The sequence below is a fragment of the Nothobranchius furzeri genome, chromosome 3 (assembly GCF_043380555.1).
Source record: "Nothobranchius furzeri strain GRZ-AD chromosome 3, NfurGRZ-RIMD1, whole genome shotgun sequence".
Lineage (NCBI taxonomy): Eukaryota > Metazoa > Chordata > Actinopteri > Cyprinodontiformes > Nothobranchiidae > Nothobranchius > Nothobranchius furzeri.
Genome location: NC_091743.1, coordinates 66,845,892 through 66,864,158, shown reverse-complemented (window position 1 = coordinate 66,864,158; position 18,267 = coordinate 66,845,892). Strand labels below are relative to the sequence as shown.

At 41.5% G+C, this 18,267-nt stretch overlaps 3 protein-coding genes across 8 annotated transcripts; 2 read left to right on the top strand and 1 right to left on the bottom strand.

The window, feature by feature from the left end:
- Window positions 1-2,780: 2,780 nt before the first annotated feature.
- tgfa (transforming growth factor, alpha) lies at window positions 2,781-9,724 on the top strand. Of its 2 annotated transcripts, none has more exons than XM_054730825.2 (7): window positions 2,781-2,960; window positions 3,615-3,773; window positions 3,852-4,013; window positions 6,662-6,776; window positions 7,304-7,453; window positions 7,530-7,621; window positions 9,586-9,724. In XM_054730825.2, the coding sequence occupies exons 1-7, from the start codon at window positions 2,921-2,923 to the stop codon at window positions 9,591-9,593; spliced, it is 726 nt and encodes a 241-aa protein (XP_054586800.2). In that variant the 5' UTR covers window positions 2,781-2,920; the 3' UTR covers window positions 9,594-9,724. The 2 variants fall into 2 exon arrangements, with proteins under 2 accessions (XP_054586800.2, XP_015814343.3); XM_015958857.3 differs by having other exon boundaries at window positions 3,849-4,013.
- A 1,928-nt stretch (window positions 9,725-11,652) lies between these two features.
- hdhd3 (haloacid dehalogenase-like hydrolase domain containing 3) lies at window positions 11,653-15,193 on the bottom strand. 5 transcript variants are annotated; one of them, XM_070549403.1, is made up of 4 exons: window positions 15,059-15,193; window positions 13,433-13,767; window positions 12,833-13,254; window positions 11,653-11,806 (listed from the first exon to the last, which is right to left on the bottom strand). In XM_070549403.1, exons 2-3 carry the CDS (start codon window positions 13,760-13,762, stop codon window positions 12,859-12,861), a joined length of 726 nt encoding a protein of 241 aa, XP_070405504.1. In that variant the 5' UTR covers window positions 13,763-13,767; window positions 15,059-15,193; the 3' UTR covers window positions 11,653-11,806; window positions 12,833-12,858. The 5 variants fall into 5 exon arrangements, with proteins under 5 accessions (XP_070405504.1, XP_070405503.1, XP_015814344.3 ...); XM_070549402.1 differs by lacking the exon at window positions 11,653-11,806 and adding an exon at window positions 12,208-12,429; XM_015958858.3 differs by lacking the exon at window positions 11,653-11,806 and having other exon boundaries at window positions 12,660-13,254.
- Window positions 15,194-15,395: 202 nt separating this feature from the next.
- trub2 (TruB pseudouridine (psi) synthase family member 2) lies at window positions 15,396-18,204 on the top strand. Its single transcript, XM_015958854.3, has 8 exons — window positions 15,396-15,627; window positions 15,705-15,839; window positions 16,543-16,617; window positions 16,704-16,765; window positions 16,857-16,938; window positions 17,062-17,134; window positions 17,214-17,350; window positions 17,423-18,204. Exons 1-8 carry the CDS (start codon window positions 15,480-15,482, stop codon window positions 17,725-17,727), a joined length of 1,017 nt encoding a protein of 338 aa, XP_015814340.1. The 5' UTR covers window positions 15,396-15,479; the 3' UTR covers window positions 17,728-18,204.
- The last annotated feature ends 63 nt before the right edge of the window (window positions 18,205-18,267 follow it).

Below are 18,267 nucleotides of genomic sequence, written 5' to 3'. Positions count from 1 at the left end.
GCTCTGCGACAGCGGACGTACTAAATCGTAGTCCCTCAGCGTTTGTGGCTATAACGGGCGATTTTAACCACACGAACCTCTCCACTGTTCTACCTACATTCAAGCAGTATGTGGACTGCAAAACAAGAAACAAAACACTGGACCTGTTTTATGCCAATGCTGCTGAGGCATACACCTCCAGCCCTCTCCCTCCTCTGGGCAGGGCTGATCACAACCTGGTCTTCCTCCAGCCCCTTTACAGACCTGCCGTCCAGAGACAACCTGCAGCCACAAAACCGGTCACAACATGGACAAGGGAGTTGGAAGAGACTCTGCAGGGATGCTTTGAGTCAACGGACTGGGATGTTCTTTGTGATTCCAATCAGGACAATATTGACAATCTGACAGGCTGTGTTACAGACTATATCAGCTTCTGTGTTGACACGGTAGTCCCCCAAAAAACCATACTGTGCTTCCCCAACAATAAGCCCTGGGTTTCCAAAGACATATAAGCAACCCTGAACAAGAAAAAAACAGCTTTCAGAAATGGTGACAGAGATCAGCTGAAACTGGTGCAGAGGGAGCTGAAAGCCAAGATTGCTGAGGGGAAAGAGTCCTACAGACGGAGGCTGGAAAACAAACTGCAGGAAAACAATACCAGGGAGGTGTGGAATGGAATGCGGGCTATCACTGGCCTGAGACAAAAGAGAGGTGTTGGGATGGAGGGGGATGTCGAAAGTGCTAACAACCTAAATCTACACTTCAATAGGTTCGACTGCCCTGCGTCTCCTGTCTCCACAGCCAGCTCTTCCCATCTTCTCCTTTCATACCCCCCCCCCTCTCCTGCCCCCTCAGACTGTCTCACCCTGTCCCTCTCAGCAGATGACATCAAAAAAGAATTGGGCAGACTCCGCCCCGGCAAAGCTGCTGGTCCTGATGGTGTCAGCCCAAGGGCCCTTAGGTGTTGTGCTTCCCAGCTGTATGGAGTTTTACAACGGATCTTCAACATGAGCCTGGAGATGCAGAGAGTTACATCACTCTGGAAGTCATCCTGCCTGGTTCCTATCCCTAAAAAGATCAACCCGTCGACCCCCAGTGACTACAGGCCAGTGGCTCTGACCTCACATGTCATGAAGACGCTGGAGAGACTCATCCTAAAACATCTGCGGCTGCTGGTGGAGCCTTGGCTGGATCCCCTGCAGTTTGCTTATCAACCTCATATTGGTGTGGAGGATGCCCATCTACCTGCTGGACCAGGCATATTCTCATCTGGACGTTGCTGGGAGCACTGTGAGGGTCATGTTTCGAGCCGATCTTGCACTCGAGCAGATCCTGTACCGACACGGCAGGTCCCATAGTGCACACACAGGGGTTTTTTGCCCCCCGTGTGGTGAAAAATTATCAAGCTGGGTTGATTTTCACCTCAGTGAGGCAGAAAACTCAGTGAAACTTAGGTGCATACAGTGAGGAATCTGCTTGCTGCAAACAGTCATTCTAGGCCGTTTTCTCAGCAGTTTGCCTCCAAGTGTGCAAAGTTTAAAGCTTGGTTTATACTTGACACATTCACTTTCCGCGCGGTGATGCGGCTCGCGGATGGAACGCGCTTCACAACTCGCAGCGTTTATGGTTTGTGCGGCTCGTCTCTGCGGTGAGCCAATATTCTCCCAAACTGAACGGGGCAGCATGGAGCTCTACGGCATGCATCCAACACTACACCATAGTAGAAGTAGAAATTACTGTTTACAACATGGCATTTCAGCATTTTTAACAGCGTCCTCGTCTTTTCCGACAGTGCGAGCTATTTCTCTCCAAGAATGATTAACAACATGTTAATCCCGGTGATCTCTGAGAACTGAATCATACAAATGTCTGTATTTACGAACCTCTGCCATACTAGTTCTTGCCGGTCCGCCATGTTTTTCCGCGTCCGTCCTTCCACGTGGTTAGAAATTTTCCGAAGTGCGCGTTGCGGAAATCTTGGGCCGTGCGGAGACACGGTGGAGAGGCGTGGTTGTTAAAATGACGCAAAATGACGCAACTTTTCCGCGTGGAGCCGTGCGGACCTCGCGGACGCGTCAAGCATAAACCAGCCTTAAGACTCTGGTAGGGGTTGACTTGCTCTTTAATGGTGCCATTCAGAGTTAGAGGGTGTTACATTTAAAATGGTCAGGGCTGAAATGATCTTTATGTAGAAATGAAGTTTTAACCAGCACAAGCGCAATCAATACAAGAATCATTCAAATTTATATCTATCTATCTTTATTTTGTCATGCTGTTATTAAAATATAATTATGTAGCCTACTTTTTTACAGGCTGCAATGCCATATACCTAAATGTTCAATTTATTACAATGTTCCTTTTTATGGTCAAGAAAAATAAACAACACGGATTTTCAATTTTAGAGTAAAAATATGATAACTTTTGATTAAATAGCTTTTAATCAGAAAAATCTGCTTGTTTGAACATAAAATAAATAAGAGATGGATTTTCATTAGGCTAGAAAATGATGACCAAGAGTTTCTAATAACAACTAATCGATCAAATATATAGATGCCTGTCTAAAAGTGGATTGAGATGTCTCGTTTACTTATTTATGATCCAAACAAACCAACATGGAGTAACAGTGAGGTCATCTAGCGAGCCTCTCCTCCCCCTCGTCTCTAATTGGTCCTCTGACTGGATTACACGAGTTTCCTCAATTGAGTCCCGACAAGTTAAACGCTCAGACCTGCAGGAGGGAAAGGAGGTAGAAAACTCGGCCAGAGCGGCTCTTAACCGACTGCATCTCATCTTTCTGGACCAGATGTCTGGGTCTGCTCGTTGGCTTTGGGATTAAATGATCTCTGATGCTGCTCGTCGTCCTGAAGCCTGAAACACTCATGTGGTTTCTTTACACGCCCGCATTTGAGTGAAGCTGCGCCTCGGACCTCCAGTCGTCACGATGATGTGGATTCTGTGGGATGCCCTGGTTCTGTTAGGCGGTGAGTTGATGGATTTGGTGAAGAATGAGGCAACAAGTCTCTGGACTTGTGCAATTCTGAAGATAAATGTTTATTATAACTTCAGTCAATCTCAATTTCCGTGAGTAATTGATTCATAATTCACTTTTGTGTATTTTTTTCAATGTTTATCATTGTAATGCATAAGCGAGACATTGGCTTATCAGTTTGTGATTGCGCGTCGTCTCTGTTGTATTTATCGCACTTTAATTTCATCTCTTTAGCAGGCACAGCTACTGAGAGGCTGTGAACAGTTTACATGAACAAAGTTAATCACGATTTTCTTTTAAAGGTGACATCACCGTATTATGTTGGTGATTGTCAGTCAGTTTATATCAATGGGCTGCATGGTGGCGCAGTTATTAGTACTGTAGCCTTGCAGCACGAAGGTCGGAGGTTCGAAACTCGGCTCTGGCCATTCTGCGTGGAGTTGCGTGTTCTCCCCATGCATGCGTGGGTTTCCTCCGGGTTTTCCGGTTTCCCCCACAGATCACAACATGCCCTATAGGTTATAAATTGTAAGTCACTTTGGATAAAAGTGTCTGCCAAATAAATAAATATAAACATAAATTGTTTTCACCAAATGTCTTTTACAGGGAAGTTTCACTGCTTATTTAGTTTTTTCCTCCTCTCCAGGTTCTCTTTTCACATTTGGAACAGGTCCTAGCAGCTCAGCCATGATTGAAGGCAACGTTTCCATCACCACAAATGCCACAGCAGCTCCAAACACCTCCACTAGCAGCTCTTTGACTCCTGGCAAAAGCGTGTTTCCTATTAACGTCCCTACAGATCAAAGTGAGCCCCATGAGGTGTGGGAGGGGTTGCTTTTCTATACACTTAATGCTTGAGCATATTTCTGTCCTTTTTCAGCAGGTTTCTTTGTTCCAACTGAAGCAGAGCAGATAAGTTCAACAGTTGCAGAGGCTTTGTTTCCTGCAAACACGATGTCAGTTGATGATCTTCGTGATTCAACAAGCAGCAACAGCACTTCCACAACCAAAAGGCCTGCCGGGACCAACAACCATCCAGTTAAGAGTAAGTCCGAGTCATTAGAAAGCAGGGACAGCAGACAGGGTGGCACGCTGATAATCGATCCTCTCAGCATGATCGTGGGCTGCTGTTAGAAATAATAAGCTGTACGTGGAGCCTTTACACAAACGCCACTCTTACAGTATTGGATGATTGTCTGAAAAGCACCTTACTCCTGGAGGCTGGCTTGTGTGTCGGTGTTCCTCTGCCAGAATCGCATGGAAAGAGAAAGGGCTTGGTAGGCAGATGCCTGAGGGACAACAGAGTGCTTTCACAGCGTCTGAAAGAAAGAGACAATGCATGTAGGCAGGAATCCAAGGACCCATTTACCGATGGAATGGAGTGTGTGACGAGGGGCTGTTATGCAGCTATCTGTCTGGATGCTCATCCTCCCCTCTCACCCTGAATGCCACAGTGTAGCGTCTGTTTTGGTTAGTGTGAGTCACTAACTTGGGAATTTGTCTGACTGTACGGCTTTACGTTTATGAAATGTTCTGTTTGCATCCCAACCTGGTTGTTTTGTCAGAGTGAAAGGTGAGACTGCTTCTTCCAGTCTTTAATTTCTAGCTTAGAAACTGTTGTTGCTGCAGGGATGTACGCCCTCCTGAACCCTAATGCAGCCTGATGGAGGGAGGTTTTTGTTTCTTTTCTCACCAGGAGTTTCCTTTCACACCGATCGTGCCTTCCAGGTAAACTGAAAGATGTAAGCCACCACAACGGGGAGGAGAAGGCTTAGCGGCCTAACGTTGGTGGCGTGGGCGGTAGCTTTAGTCTTCTGTTTCAGGCTTCCCTAAAGGCTTTTACTATTTTTAGGTTTCACTGATATATTCTGAATGCTGGCACAAAAATCAGATTTTTAAATTTTGCATTGAATCAGTCTTCAGTTGCAACATGAAGGCTTTCAGTTTCACAGCGTGGCTTACCTAACATAAATGCTAAAATAAATACACACGTATAACAATTTCTGACTACAGTACACCACTTTTTAGATATGCTCAATTTTTTTTTTTACAAATTTATTCCAGTACGACAGCATTTTTCTGAATTCTTTACATTTTTCTAGAAATGGAGCCTGTTTTTATGTAAAGGTTGATCAAACTCGTATTTTGAAAGGCTGACCATATTTCTTTAGACTTAAAGGTGCAGTTTGTAAGAACGAAGTAGCTAAGTGAGACACCCTGTGGTCAAATTTGGGTACTGCAGTCCTCTTCTCTAAACAAAAAGTTGCTTTCTCACTCCTGTTTTGTGAGTATCATGGCTGTTACCAGTTATGGATCAGTGCCAGAAATATAAGTATTTAGTCATATCTGTTGGCGCACCTACTACACTTATTACGGTAGTAGGCCTCCAGCATTAGAGGGAGTCCAGTTGTTTACCCTCTTGCTGTTATTGTTATAGCTGAACAACTTCTTATTAAAGGAAGTAAAATGCCACGACTCACTAATTATTCACTTTACACACACATTTCACTGTAATATTGAGTTGTTGGTAATAGAAAAAGTAGCTTGCGATATTTTTAGAGCTATTTGCTTCTAATTCACTGTTAGCATTGTTAGCTCATTGTTAGCCTCTAGCCTGCTTCACCTGATATTAGAGGAACAAAAAGCTGTTGCTTTATTGGGGTAAAAGAAATTACATCTGGGCTGTGCCTGTTTACTGGCTTCGGTCTTTTAAAAAAACTGGAGTTGTTTGCTTGCCGGCGCAGACGCTGTGACCCTCTGGTCTCTGTAAATGAAGACTACGATCCTGTTTGACCATTTTGAAAGGAGAAACACTGACAACCCCCTCAGCTTACTGAGAAGAAAATCGGTTTCAGTGTAACCTTCCTTCTAACATGATTGAGACTGACTGTTTTGGGATTATTTCCTTGTAAAAGTCCTACATATTGTTCCTTGTCCAAAATCAATGTTCATACTTCTAATTCTTGTGTTTTTGGCTAAAAACCAATTTAGTTTCAAAATGTTGTGCAAACTAAAGAATAAAATAAAAAATTGAACGGAACCAATTTCCATTCTGAAGGAGAAACTCCCACACAACATGTTGATACAAATAGGTTGGCTCTTCATCTTGCTCCGAAGAAACTTGCTATTGATCCGTTTGGATGAGTTGACAAAGAGAAATGCATAAAACATATTTTCAATCTTGAAAAAAGTAGGTCTGTGCTCCATCATTGTGGCAGCAGTGAGTGATAAGAGAGGAGCTGTCCCCTTAAAGGGATTTTCTGCGATTTTTAAGTGTATTTCTGTCAAAAGGTTTTGATTCATTGCTATCTTACAAAGCTGAAATCATAAGAGTGCAATGAGCATTTAAAAAGGCACGTCAATTCTCCTCTGGTTCATGCACAGCATTTAATTCAACATTTAAACTAGTTCACTTCTCCACTTAGCCTGCTGCTCCAAATGGAGGTGTGTAAATGGAGCACGCGCACTGGTTGAGAGGAGCAGCATTCAGTTATTGATTAAACAGGCTCCTCACAATGTCAAAGGCCAACTAAACATGGCTGCAAAAAGGGATGTTTCATCTCTTCCTTTCAACAGATTCTGATCCAAAAAGTAGATTTTCATTTAGAACGATCCTATGTTATGGTGGTCCGTGCTTCTGAAAAACTGTTTGCGATTGTAGTAAAAAACAATCTTGTTTCCTCCTTCTTACAGAGTTTGTGGCGGCGGCTGTTCGCTCTCACTTTGATGACTGTCCAGACTCCCACCAACATTTCTGTTTTCACGGCACGTGTCGCTTCCTGATTCAGGAAGAGACGCCTGCATGCGTGTGAGTAAACTGCTGCTCCTGTTTAATTTGTTCAGACAAAAAAAAAAAAGTGAAAACTACAAGACTGCAATATGAGGTTAATCATTTCTCACCTGCTAAGGTTGTTTTTCCACTTTGATTTTCTAAACTTCTGTGTTATTTCTGGTGTTTTGTCTTTTTGGAATGATTTAGTTCTCGTTTAAAAAAACCTTCCTTACGTTGGAGTAAAATGCAGCCATCTGTCTGCAGAGACATTAGTGGAATCTGCAGATCTAATGTGATTTGAAGTCTGAACTTGAAGTGATGGTGTTTGTATTCGAAAAGTATTCTGGAGAAACTGAGACAAATAATTTGAAAGCTGCAGCATAAATCAAAACAAGCAGGGAAAACATACAATGAAAGACCCAGAAACTCATTTTCATCAATCTGCAACATTTTATTCCCAAAACGATTCCTTTATCTTTCATTCAACCAGTGATTCGGACTATTTAATACATTGAACAGTCCCGTCTCCTGTTTTTATTTTGACATTTGTGTCGTACTTGTAGGTGTCATCCAGGTTTTGTCGGGTTGAGGTGTGAGCATGCAGACCTGCTCGCCATCGTGGCGACCAATCACAGGCAGCAGGCAGTTGCCACGGTGCTGGTGCTGTGCGTGATCGGTTGTGTTCTCATCATGGTGCTGTGCTCATTCTTACAGTAAGTTGATTTGCAGCTTTTAGAGAAACAATCAGGAGTCGCCCCATTTCCATTTCTTTCTTTGCTTTCCCTTCAGTTGCTGGTGGAGGCAGGACTGTCGAAGGCGAAGTCGTGCACATCTCTATGTGACAGAGAAGCATGGAGTGCCCTGCTATCCTCCAGAGAGTGGTACTTACCTCCATTTTTCTCATTGCATAAAAAATTGCATGTTAATCACATTTGTATAAAGTTTTTTGTTTTTTATGACAAAGGCCTTGTGTTAAAAAGATTTGAATAATGGTGCTTGTAGTTTAAAAAAACTACTTATTAGACATTAAATTTGCATTTTAAAATGTTTCTGTGTAATGGCTACAAATATTAATTACTAATTAAACATTTTAAACTGCACCCCGAATGGCCTTTGTTTGTAGAAATGGCTTTTATTGCCAACAGGACTGATAACTAACATCTAGGCTCCAGTATTGTAAATTTCACAGTTGTTGATCTGCATATTATTTTAGTTTATTGCATAATACAGATCAAACTAGACGTTCATCTAAAAGATTAAAAAACGCAAAACTAAAAGATACAGACAAACTTGATTGGTTTCAAATATCTGATTTTAGTTTCCACCAGTTCCTTCTTTGGAGACAACTTGTTCTAGTGTTCCAAGAACAAAGCGTAGAGCTGTGCATGTTTGCGTTTTTCCTTCTGCAGACTAATTTCATCAGATACAACTCACTGGCTACACTATTTTCTTATGGGACGGTTGTGAACATAGCGTTTGGGAGAGTTGTTTGAAAAAGAATGCCCCGGAGAAATTGGGCTTTATTTTCTTTGTGCTGTTCTTTTGGTCATGATTTTAGAATTATGGTTGACTTATTGACTTACTCCTTTAGTCGTGTTTACATAGTCCCCGTGTCTTCTGGAGGATCCTGTAAATGAATGCAATGGAAAGTTGGACCTTAGACCACCTCTTTGACACCCCCCACCCCCCCACCCCCGTTTACCTTGGGGCAATGAATAGAAAAGTCCAGACATCGTTTTGAGAGGTTGTTGCAACTTTTGGTCTCTGAATATAATATTGGACAATAATGGCCTTGAAAATTGCAATGGTCAATATTCCAAATTAGGAGTGTGTATAGTCAAGAATCTAGCCATTCGATATACAGGGAAGATGATGCTATATATATTGCTATACTAAAAGCCAGATGATAGTTGTAATTTTTGAAGGTGTGGAACATTAATTTAATATATTTGCAGTGATCTCTAGTAGGAATGAATGCCTTGTAATTCATACACGGGGGGGGGGGGGGGGGGGGGGGCAAAAACCACCGATGCACCGTTTCCAGGAACTAAAGTGAGCCACATCACAGCTGAGCTTCAGACGGCAGGTTTTGGAGTCATATTTCCTGATATTTGGACATCTTCCCTCGGATTGGATAACACCAACACGACTCTACCGCTGACTTGCAACGTGGATGTTTTATCTCCACTAATAACACAAGCCTAGAGGAGTTCTGCTGTGTGGTGAATTTGCTAATGCTAATGGTTAGCTTCTGCTAGTCAAGGCGTTCTCTGCTACTTCCTGGATGCTAAACCAACAACAGCCTTTCCTGTCACGAGTCAAGATGGGTGAGACCATGAATGCTAAGTGACAGTGTGATGTAGATGGGTCAGATCAGATCAAATTCCGGAGTTTCGTTGTTCGTTTTCTATCAGAAGCTAATGCAGGAGATGGGTGTAGGGGACTGTTTTAATGTTCAGCCTGCATGACAAACTCAACGGTGACCGATTATAATCAGAAATAAGAATGGTTTTTCAGTGTTCCACACCTTTTTAAGACCGAATTTAGTTTTAAAATTAATTTGTAAAACTCTGGTCAGACACATCCAGAGATCTCGCGTGGTAAAAACTGCTGCCACCTAGCTGTTGAATTTTGAATTGCAACACCCAGAAAAATACAGTAAATATTAGCACATGAATTCTCAATTTAAAAAATCGATGCACTGCTTTTAAATATTTGGCAATTCTATATTTGCTTACATCCTTATTCTAAATGCATAAATGTCCATGAGTGATTTTCCTGTAGAGCTGCTGAATGTGGACAGCTTCAATCTGAAACCCTAACGAGACACGTGTTTACCTTCCAGTGGTTTGACCAGACGTCTTAGTTGAACTCGACAAAGATCCATGTGACTGTGCTCTGACGTCCTAAGGCAGGAGGTGAGATTTTTTTTTCTCATCTAACTGGGACTTTTGGACTTCAGCAAACGATGGAAGCTTTGCTCTTTGTTTCTGTGGGACAACGCTCTATCTGATCCCCTGAAACTGAATATGCGGACAAATCCTGCATGGGAGAAACTCTGCAACTCCTGATTTGTGACTCAACTGAAAGGACACAAGGAATTAATCCCATGAGGATGCTGAAACGCCAACGTTTTTTCCGGTTTTTGGCTGCATGACGATTCATTTAAACATCTCAGACCACAATTCCTGTTTTTGTCTTTTATCGTCTCTGCACATCCATTCTCAGAACCCTGCAAACACAAGGACCTTTTTATGAATCGACGGTGGGGAAAACTGATGCTTTAAGAGTGTTTTAGTGTCTGTTTTTTAAACAAGGAGCTTACGTCACCTGATGGAAGTAGGAATTGTTTTTTTTTTTTACCGGTCTGACTGTATATTACATATTTTGAGCTTTATGGGAAAAAAAAACTCCAACTGGGAACTGTTCTGACGTGATCTGGGGAGAAGTCTTCATAGCTCCAGTTTTTGTGACTGAAAATAAAATGTTTGTCAGCTATAATTTTAATTCCTGAGCTGTACTTGAAATCGGAGGTTTTTATTTTTCATTTTAAAGTTGTAACCGTACCAACTCATGCATAACCAAGGTGGACACTTTTGCTTACGCTGCTTTAAAAAAAAAAAAACAGAATTGCACTATTTTTTTTTGTAAATTCCTGTAAAAGAATGTAAATACTGCACAAAGTCGTCACTAAACGAGCGCATCGACATGTGGAGATGCCAGATATGTCTGTAACTAATTGCACCGATGGGAAGGAGGCACGGCGTTTGCTCTTGTCCACCTGGGGGGTGTGTTTGATTTAGTCATGGCTCGTAGTTTTAAATAAACAACAAAAAAGCTAGGAAACATCCGGGTTACAGCGGGAAATTTCAGAAAGGAAACCTCTGATTGCTTTAAAAGATGATCTGTGGTGACGGAATTAAATATTTAAAACTGACATTGATGTAATGCCTGAATATTTGCTTGAGTAAAAAGTGATTGTTTATATGCCAAAAAAATACTCTGAGGATGAAGCTTTTCTTTGTTTACAGACCTGATATGAAATATTCAGTGTTAATAGGAAGTCTTTTTGAAAGTACCTTAATGTTTGTTCTTGGTTTGAAAGCTGGAAAGCCTCAGTTGTTGATTTACTTTTCATTGAAAGATTAAAAATGCAAATGTTTATCTGCGTGTTTTATTTTAATTATTAATGAAGAAAACGTTTTTCCCATTTATTAAAATTGACAGAAGTCGCTCCTGTTTTAGGCGCGAGCCTGCATCAGCCTCCTCGTCACGCCGGTGTTTTGTTTTGACTGGAAGTCACCGGATTGATGTCTTTTGTAACACGCTGCGCTTCTCTTTTGTTGCCCGTCAGAAAAGCTCAGTTTTGAAATCCCATCATGTCAGCAATTGGATTTCTGCGAAGCTCCTCAGAGCCTGAGCTACTAAACCAGCTTTGAATTAAGCCACCTTGTTGCACGTCTAAAGATAAACAATGTCCGAATCACTTATCGATGAAGACGTAAAAGTGAAAAATGGATAATTAATGGTGTGTATCTGTTCATATTTAACCCCAAATAGAAGAAACTTACATTTTCATTAAAAATCAGTTGAAATGATTAGATTTAGAAAGCGGTCAAATTTGAAGCCATGTTTTGGATTAAAGTCCTCCAAACCTTTTTCCATATTCCTGCCCTTGTTTTATTTTTTTTTTTTTTGGTTTTTTTTTTTTTTTGGTCCCTTCTGATCCGCAGACCAACATCCTTGCAGTCAGCTTCTGAGCAGATGGTTTAAAATAAGCGTATTTGCAAAGGTATTAGTCCTAAGCGATCCGGATCTATTCGCACTACTTAAGTGCTGAAACAAATCATTAGTAAAGCTCAAAGCTGAGCAGCTTCAGGGTCCAATCACCCCATCACCCAGCAGGAATGTCATTTCACAAAGATAATGTCATTTTTAATAAATGGGTTATGTCCTGCAGTTAACGTTAGTTAAACTTGTCCTGTTCATCTGGAAAAAGGAATCGCTTTAGGTGAGTTTGTAGAAACAATTTGTCAACTTGACTAGAAAGTTCCTCCAAGATGAATCTATCAAAAAACAAAAGAGCAAAAAACAAAAGAGCAAATTACAGACAAAACACCAGTCTGAATTACAAATTGCACAAATGTTGATGAAATAGAAATGATCTAATTACAATTAAAGGTACAGACAGTACAGTCTGATCAAGCAGGATTAAAAATTACAATAGAAGCCAATTAAAATCTAGTTTTTAAAACTGAACGTCAAATGTAACAAATATATAATAATCTGTTTTACTAACATTACTGATTTAGAAATTTTGTTGGGTCTTGTCAACTGTAGATCCTCCACTAGAAGGCAGTAGACCTGTGTGTGTGTGTGGGGGCGGGGGGGGGGGGGGGGGGATGTGAGCTAAAAGCTATGCTAAAAAAGATGAGTCTTGAGCCTGGCCTTGAAAACATTAACGTTCTCTGCAGCCTTGAGCTTCTCTGGCGAATTGTTCCAGAGCCGAGGGTCATAAAACTGGAAGGATGCCTCACCTTGAGTCAGGTTGATTGGTCTGTCTAAAACTGTCCTTAGGTGTGTGTGTGTGTGTGTCTGTGTTGCCCTGCGATGGATTGGTAACCTGTCCAGGGTGTACCCCGCCTGTCTGCCCGACGACTGCTAGAGATAGGCACCAGCCCCCGCGACCCTGCGTGGATAAGAGGGTACAGAAATGGATGATTGTTTTTAAATTAACAACTTAAAAATTGAGCTTTGAAAACTAAACCAAATATTTTCTCATCAGATCTGCATGAATCCCGTAGGTGACCCATTTTGGATTCAAACTGATGAATTTCACTGAAAGGTGAGGGATGTTCATGTCTAATCACTTTAAACTATTGAGTTGTACAAAGCTAACATCAAATATATAATAAAAAATTACTTCAGTAGTTATTTATTTGTCTTTTTTCTAATAATTTAGCAGAACTGATATAATTTCAGTATTTACAAGTGGATTTGGTTTTGTTCTTCCTGCCTCAGCAGTTAAAATTCATTTTAAAGACATTTTAGAACAAATAAACATAACCTTCTCTATATTATTCTGCACTGACCTCTAAAGATTATTGAACTTTGGCTCTTAGGCCATAAGCTGCTGAAGACGTGACGGTAGCTCTTCCAACGAGCTGATCCGGTGGTCTGGAGGAACATCAGAGTCCTTGTGTTTATTGTGTCGATCCAAAAGGAACCCGTGGATGCCCACCGAGCGAGCAGCCAGGTAATCGTTTACATATTGGTCTCCGACGTGAGCCACACCTTCAGCAGCTGTTCCACATTTCTGCAGCGCCTGAGCAAAGATGGCTGGGTTGGGCTTGGCTACACCGGCTTCTTCTGATGAGACTAGAAAGCTAAAGTGCGACAGCAGCCCGCAGCTCCGTAAGACCTCTTCAAGACGGATGTCGAAGTTAGAGACCACACCCAGCTCCAGTCCAAAAGAGGAACAGCTCTGTAGGGCCTGCTTGGAGTCTGAATAGACCTGAAACAAAACAGTCACACAGGTTGGAGATGGATAGATGAATTAAATTTATTTTAAAGCGCTTCATGAAAACAAACCCTTTTAATTACTGTTTAACTGACACATCAAAACAAAAAACTGGGCCTGAAGGGACCCTTTTATGCATTCTGTGTGTATGAATGTGTCTGACGCTGCTTACCTCCCAGTTTTCTGCGCTGTTAAAGTTACGATAAACATTGTTGGCCACGGTATTTAACAGGACTGGATCCTGCACCCTGCACAGCGACAGAGTCTCCTTCACCACTGTCACCCACCAATTTTGTCCATTCAGACCCCGAGAGACGCCATAGTTTGGATATGCGCTGTTGTAACGTCGATAAACCTGCGAGAAAGCAGCGTTGACCTCTGCAGGACTGAGGCTCAGGCCCAGCCTTTCTGCCTCCTTAGCGTACTGCTCCCCCACAGACCCACGCACAGTCATCAGGGTGTCCTTAATGTCCCACAACACCCAGCGCAGAGGAGCTCGCATCACAGCTGAAACAGAAAAACAAGAATTTATTTCAGAGTAAAAGTGGGCGTCTAACCCATTTTTGTAATACACTGCATCACAATAAATGCAGACCTAATTCGACCTGACCAGAAAAAAATCACTTAAAGTGACCATATGTATTTTATCTGGCGATGCAAGCAAGCAAGCCATATTTTTGTGTTTGACCTTACCAACTGATGGCCATTAGGGTCAAAAATCCACGGGAGTACAACCTCCAGAAAAACGACTCCCTTTCACCACTGGCAATGAGTGAAGAGGTAAATGTGTAAAACTACATTTATGAATGGCAAAAGTTTTGTAATCGTTTGTTACAAATCAGTAAATGTGTTTGGTCCTCATGGGCTCCCATTTACTAAAAAAACCAACAAATAAAACATTGTCTTCGGTGCTCCAGTCTTGAGTCTTTCAAATGGATCCAAACCATTTACAAGGCTTCTTTTGTCCACGTACCGGTTCCCAACATCTTTATTTAATTTATTTAACCTTTAATGAGAACTCATTCTCATTTACGACGATCTGGCCAAGAGGCAGCAGCAACAGACATAATTTGCTTTCAACCAAAGAACAACAGAAAAGATAAAAACAAACAAGATAAAAATATAAAAACATAAGTCAGACATAAAGAGAAAGGACTGTTCTCATATACATTATGTATGAGCAATTAAAGCAGACTTAAAGCAATCTAAGTACTCAGAAGCAGGCACGTTGATCAGAAACTGATTGCAATGAATTATTGAAGGCAGTGATTTACAGTTTCCCTGTGAGTGTACACACAACTGTGTATCCCTGTTGTTTAACACTTCCTTTGTCCCAAATCTGCGTCTTCTCTGCGACATAGTGTTTGTTTTCATGGTTTGTTTACACCTTTACACACTTAACGCCATCAACATGTCTGTAGACATCCCAGAATGACACGCGTGGTCACGTGTGATCCCGAGCCCTGAGGAAACAAGCCTGATGTTTCTGTCAGGTGTATAGTACTATTTCCCTATTCAACCCTGGGGAAATTACTTTTAATGTGACAGTCAGCCGTTCGGATGCGTTTAATTTGCTTTAAGCGCCTCGTGATTTTTATCTTGAGAGGCGTTATAGAAATGATATTTTCTTCTTCTTCTATGTGGGGTTGGGTGGGCACGACGACATATCAGGGAAAACAGATCTCTACACAACACCGACACTTCCAGTCTTACTTCTTTTGCTGCAGTTGGCCTAAATATATACGTCAAAATGCAACAAATGTACAACACCAACATATCTCAAAGTCGACGACGTTACCACTTCAAGTCCTCTTGTAGTTCTAAACAAGGTTATCCAATGTGTTTCCTTTTCTACTTCTTCTTCCTTTCCGAAGGAAGGTCCGACTTTGCTGCCATCTGTGGGCAAAAGAAGCAAATGTCGCCGACTTTTCTGAAAAAAAAGTAACAAAAAAAATTACTACTTATTTCAAATAGAAACCATTCACTAATTAAAAAAAGAGACCAATCTCGTAAATTAAACAAATACATATGCCACATTTTCTCAATTCCTGTATTTTCTTCTAAAACTACTGCTGCTTTCCAACACATCCACTCCAGCAGGGGGCAGCATACAATCAGCATAAAGCCATTACACACATCATGCGCGCATGCGCAAATACACGTGCAGGACGGCTTTAGCAAGCGTTAGCATCAGTAGGTAAACATGTAATTTATGCTAGATGAAAATAGGTTGCTTTTTCCCCAACACAATGGCAACTCCAGCTATTCGGATGTTCCGGAGACTAGAAGGAGTTTTTTGTGTTTACAAACCTGCCGATGTTCACTGGAAACTTGTGCGGGACACGATAGAGACTAATCTTCTTAAAGGTGAGACACGACTTTAGTGTGAAATGCTATCAGTTTCTTATAAAATAGACCTGGAATGCCTGGTTGTGTGTCTCCAGGTGTAAACGCTACACATCCTCAGCCAGTTCCTCGTGAGGTTCGGTTCTTGGTGAGCTCAAGCGATGAACCTGGAGCAGCCAAAGGACTCAGAGTGTCTCCAGCCGCGGTCCCTGTCCTGTCGAAGCACCCACTAGGTATGTAGATCACCTGCATATTGTTTTATAATTGGTTTCGGATGCATCATGCACTATGTCTAAATGTCTAAAAGCTTTGTGGGGTTTACGTTCACAAATGAAAAAAGGACCAAAACAGGTTCAAAATTTTAGTTAAACATTTTAAGATAGAAATGTTCGAAAGTGTCGATCTACACCAGCAGCCTGCTGGGGGGACACAATTCATCCTCCTACAAATGCATTGTTGATCCATCGCACCTTTTGGACTGAGCCTTAGCTTGCGTCTCCATGATTCAGCATAGAGGTCGACCGATATTGTTTTTTTCTATTGCCGATACCGATGCATCAATAGGAGACACGGTCAGCTGATGCTGATATTTAGACGTTTCCCACCTTATTTTCATGCTAAAATGTCACTAATCACATCAGTGGATGCACAACATTTCTGAACTCTGAATTCAACTAATTGTTAAATCTTAACTTGGTGCGCTGCTCCGCGTTAGTCAGATACCTAAATAAAGTTAATTTAGAGAATGTATTATGCGGATGTTATTTGTGAATGTAAAAATACATTTAATTTAATTTGCAATAGCACCGTGCTGCCCAAGGATGTGCCTGACTTTAAATCAGCTTTATTAAGGACAAATATCGGCCCGGTGTAATTCAGCATTCAGTAAGTAGTGTACATGAGTGGGTAGAATGATGCATATTTTTCATGTCTTAGTGACTGGACCTGAATTCCAGCAAATCAAAGTTGGAGTGGGCCACCGCCTGGATACTTCGTCCTCCGGCGTCCTCGGTACAAACTTCCACTTGATCATCGGATAAAATGTCTGAATTTTATCAAGAAAATTCATAAAACTTTCTATCATTTCTGTGTTTAAGTTCTTGCTGTCGGGAATGGAAACAAGACTCTGAATGATCTGTACAATACACGAATCACTCGGGTAAATTCTCATTCCTGCTGGTTTGACACGGCATGGATTTGTTTCCTTAAGATGTTTTATTAAGTTATTTCTGTTTTGCTTTTCTATTAAGGACTATACATTAGAGTGTGAATTTGGGATGGCAACGCATGATTTCTCTCACACTGGTCGGGTTTTGGAAAGGTCCACTTATGGTATTTAACTATCGTTTTTAGCAGTTAGATAAATTAGCTTCATTTTGTACTTACAGATATCCGAGGCTATAAAAATGCAAATGTACCTGATTTGTTTTTGTCCTTTAAACGTGATCTGAACAGATCACATCTCAGAGGATAAGCTGGAGAGAGTCACTGCAATGCTGGAAGGAGCCAATCAGAAGGCTTTGAGAATGTAAGATAATGTGTTTTGCTGGACGTTACTTTGAAATCAGATGTTTGTGAGTCAACCTGACTTGTTTTTATCCTAACAGGTATTCTACGGTAGACATGGGCTCACAGGAAGCATACGAGATGGCGGCCAAAGGTTTACTGGGTCCAGACGGAAAATCGGCTCCTATTTTAACGGGGTTACGCTGCATTCACTTCCAGCCTCCCAAATTCACTTTAGGTAATAAGGACAGTCAAATATTTAAAAATTCCCATAAATCTAGTTAGAAACGTGTTTATTCTGTGTTTACAGAGGTGCAATGCCTCAACGAGACCCAGAAATATTTGCGTAAAGTTGTTCATGAGATCGGACTTGAGCTGCGCAGCACGGCGGTGTGTAAAGGAGTGAGGCGGACCAGAGACGGGCTCTTCACCCTGCAGGACGCACTCACACGTCACCACTGGTCTGCTGCGGATGTAATGGAGGCCATTTATAAATACCACTCGTCAAAGAGAAACCAAAAGAAAATCCTGTTTCCCATCAGGGAATCCACGTTAGAAACATCTGGAAGCAGACTGACAGGCACTCATCAAAACAAAGATGCAGCAGCTGGATGATCTGTTATCGAACGAATCAGCTCTAAGAGCTGTGTCTGAGCCTGAATCCCACTCTACTTAAACACAGTTCAGCTCAGCAGGAAAAGACATTTTCTGATCAGAGACGTTGGATTATGAAGAACCCAAAATAAGGGTGGTTTCTTCTTTTTGCTGTTTCAGAGCCACGGGGGCTGGTATCATTCCCAGCATCCACCAGGTGGAAGGTGTCAAGATGTGCTTCCTCATCAGACTCCTCCCACCTGTCATGCGTACACCAGGGTGTGCTCCATTTATCTAAATGTGTGTCCTTGGGCTTGATTTGGTAGAAATAAGGTTGAGATAATTTTGTTTACACTTGTGTGTGTTTCACTGAAATCTGTTTTGAAACTGGTCTCATGCTGTCTGTGATAAAGTTTTCCTTCTCAGAAAAATCCGTTTTACCTAGTAAATCTTGTAACAATTTATTTAGTAAAAAGATTTTTCTTTGTGCTCCTAAAGGACTCCATGAAAAGAACAAAGTAATTTGATTAGACGGCAGGATGAGATGAACTTCCTCTGATA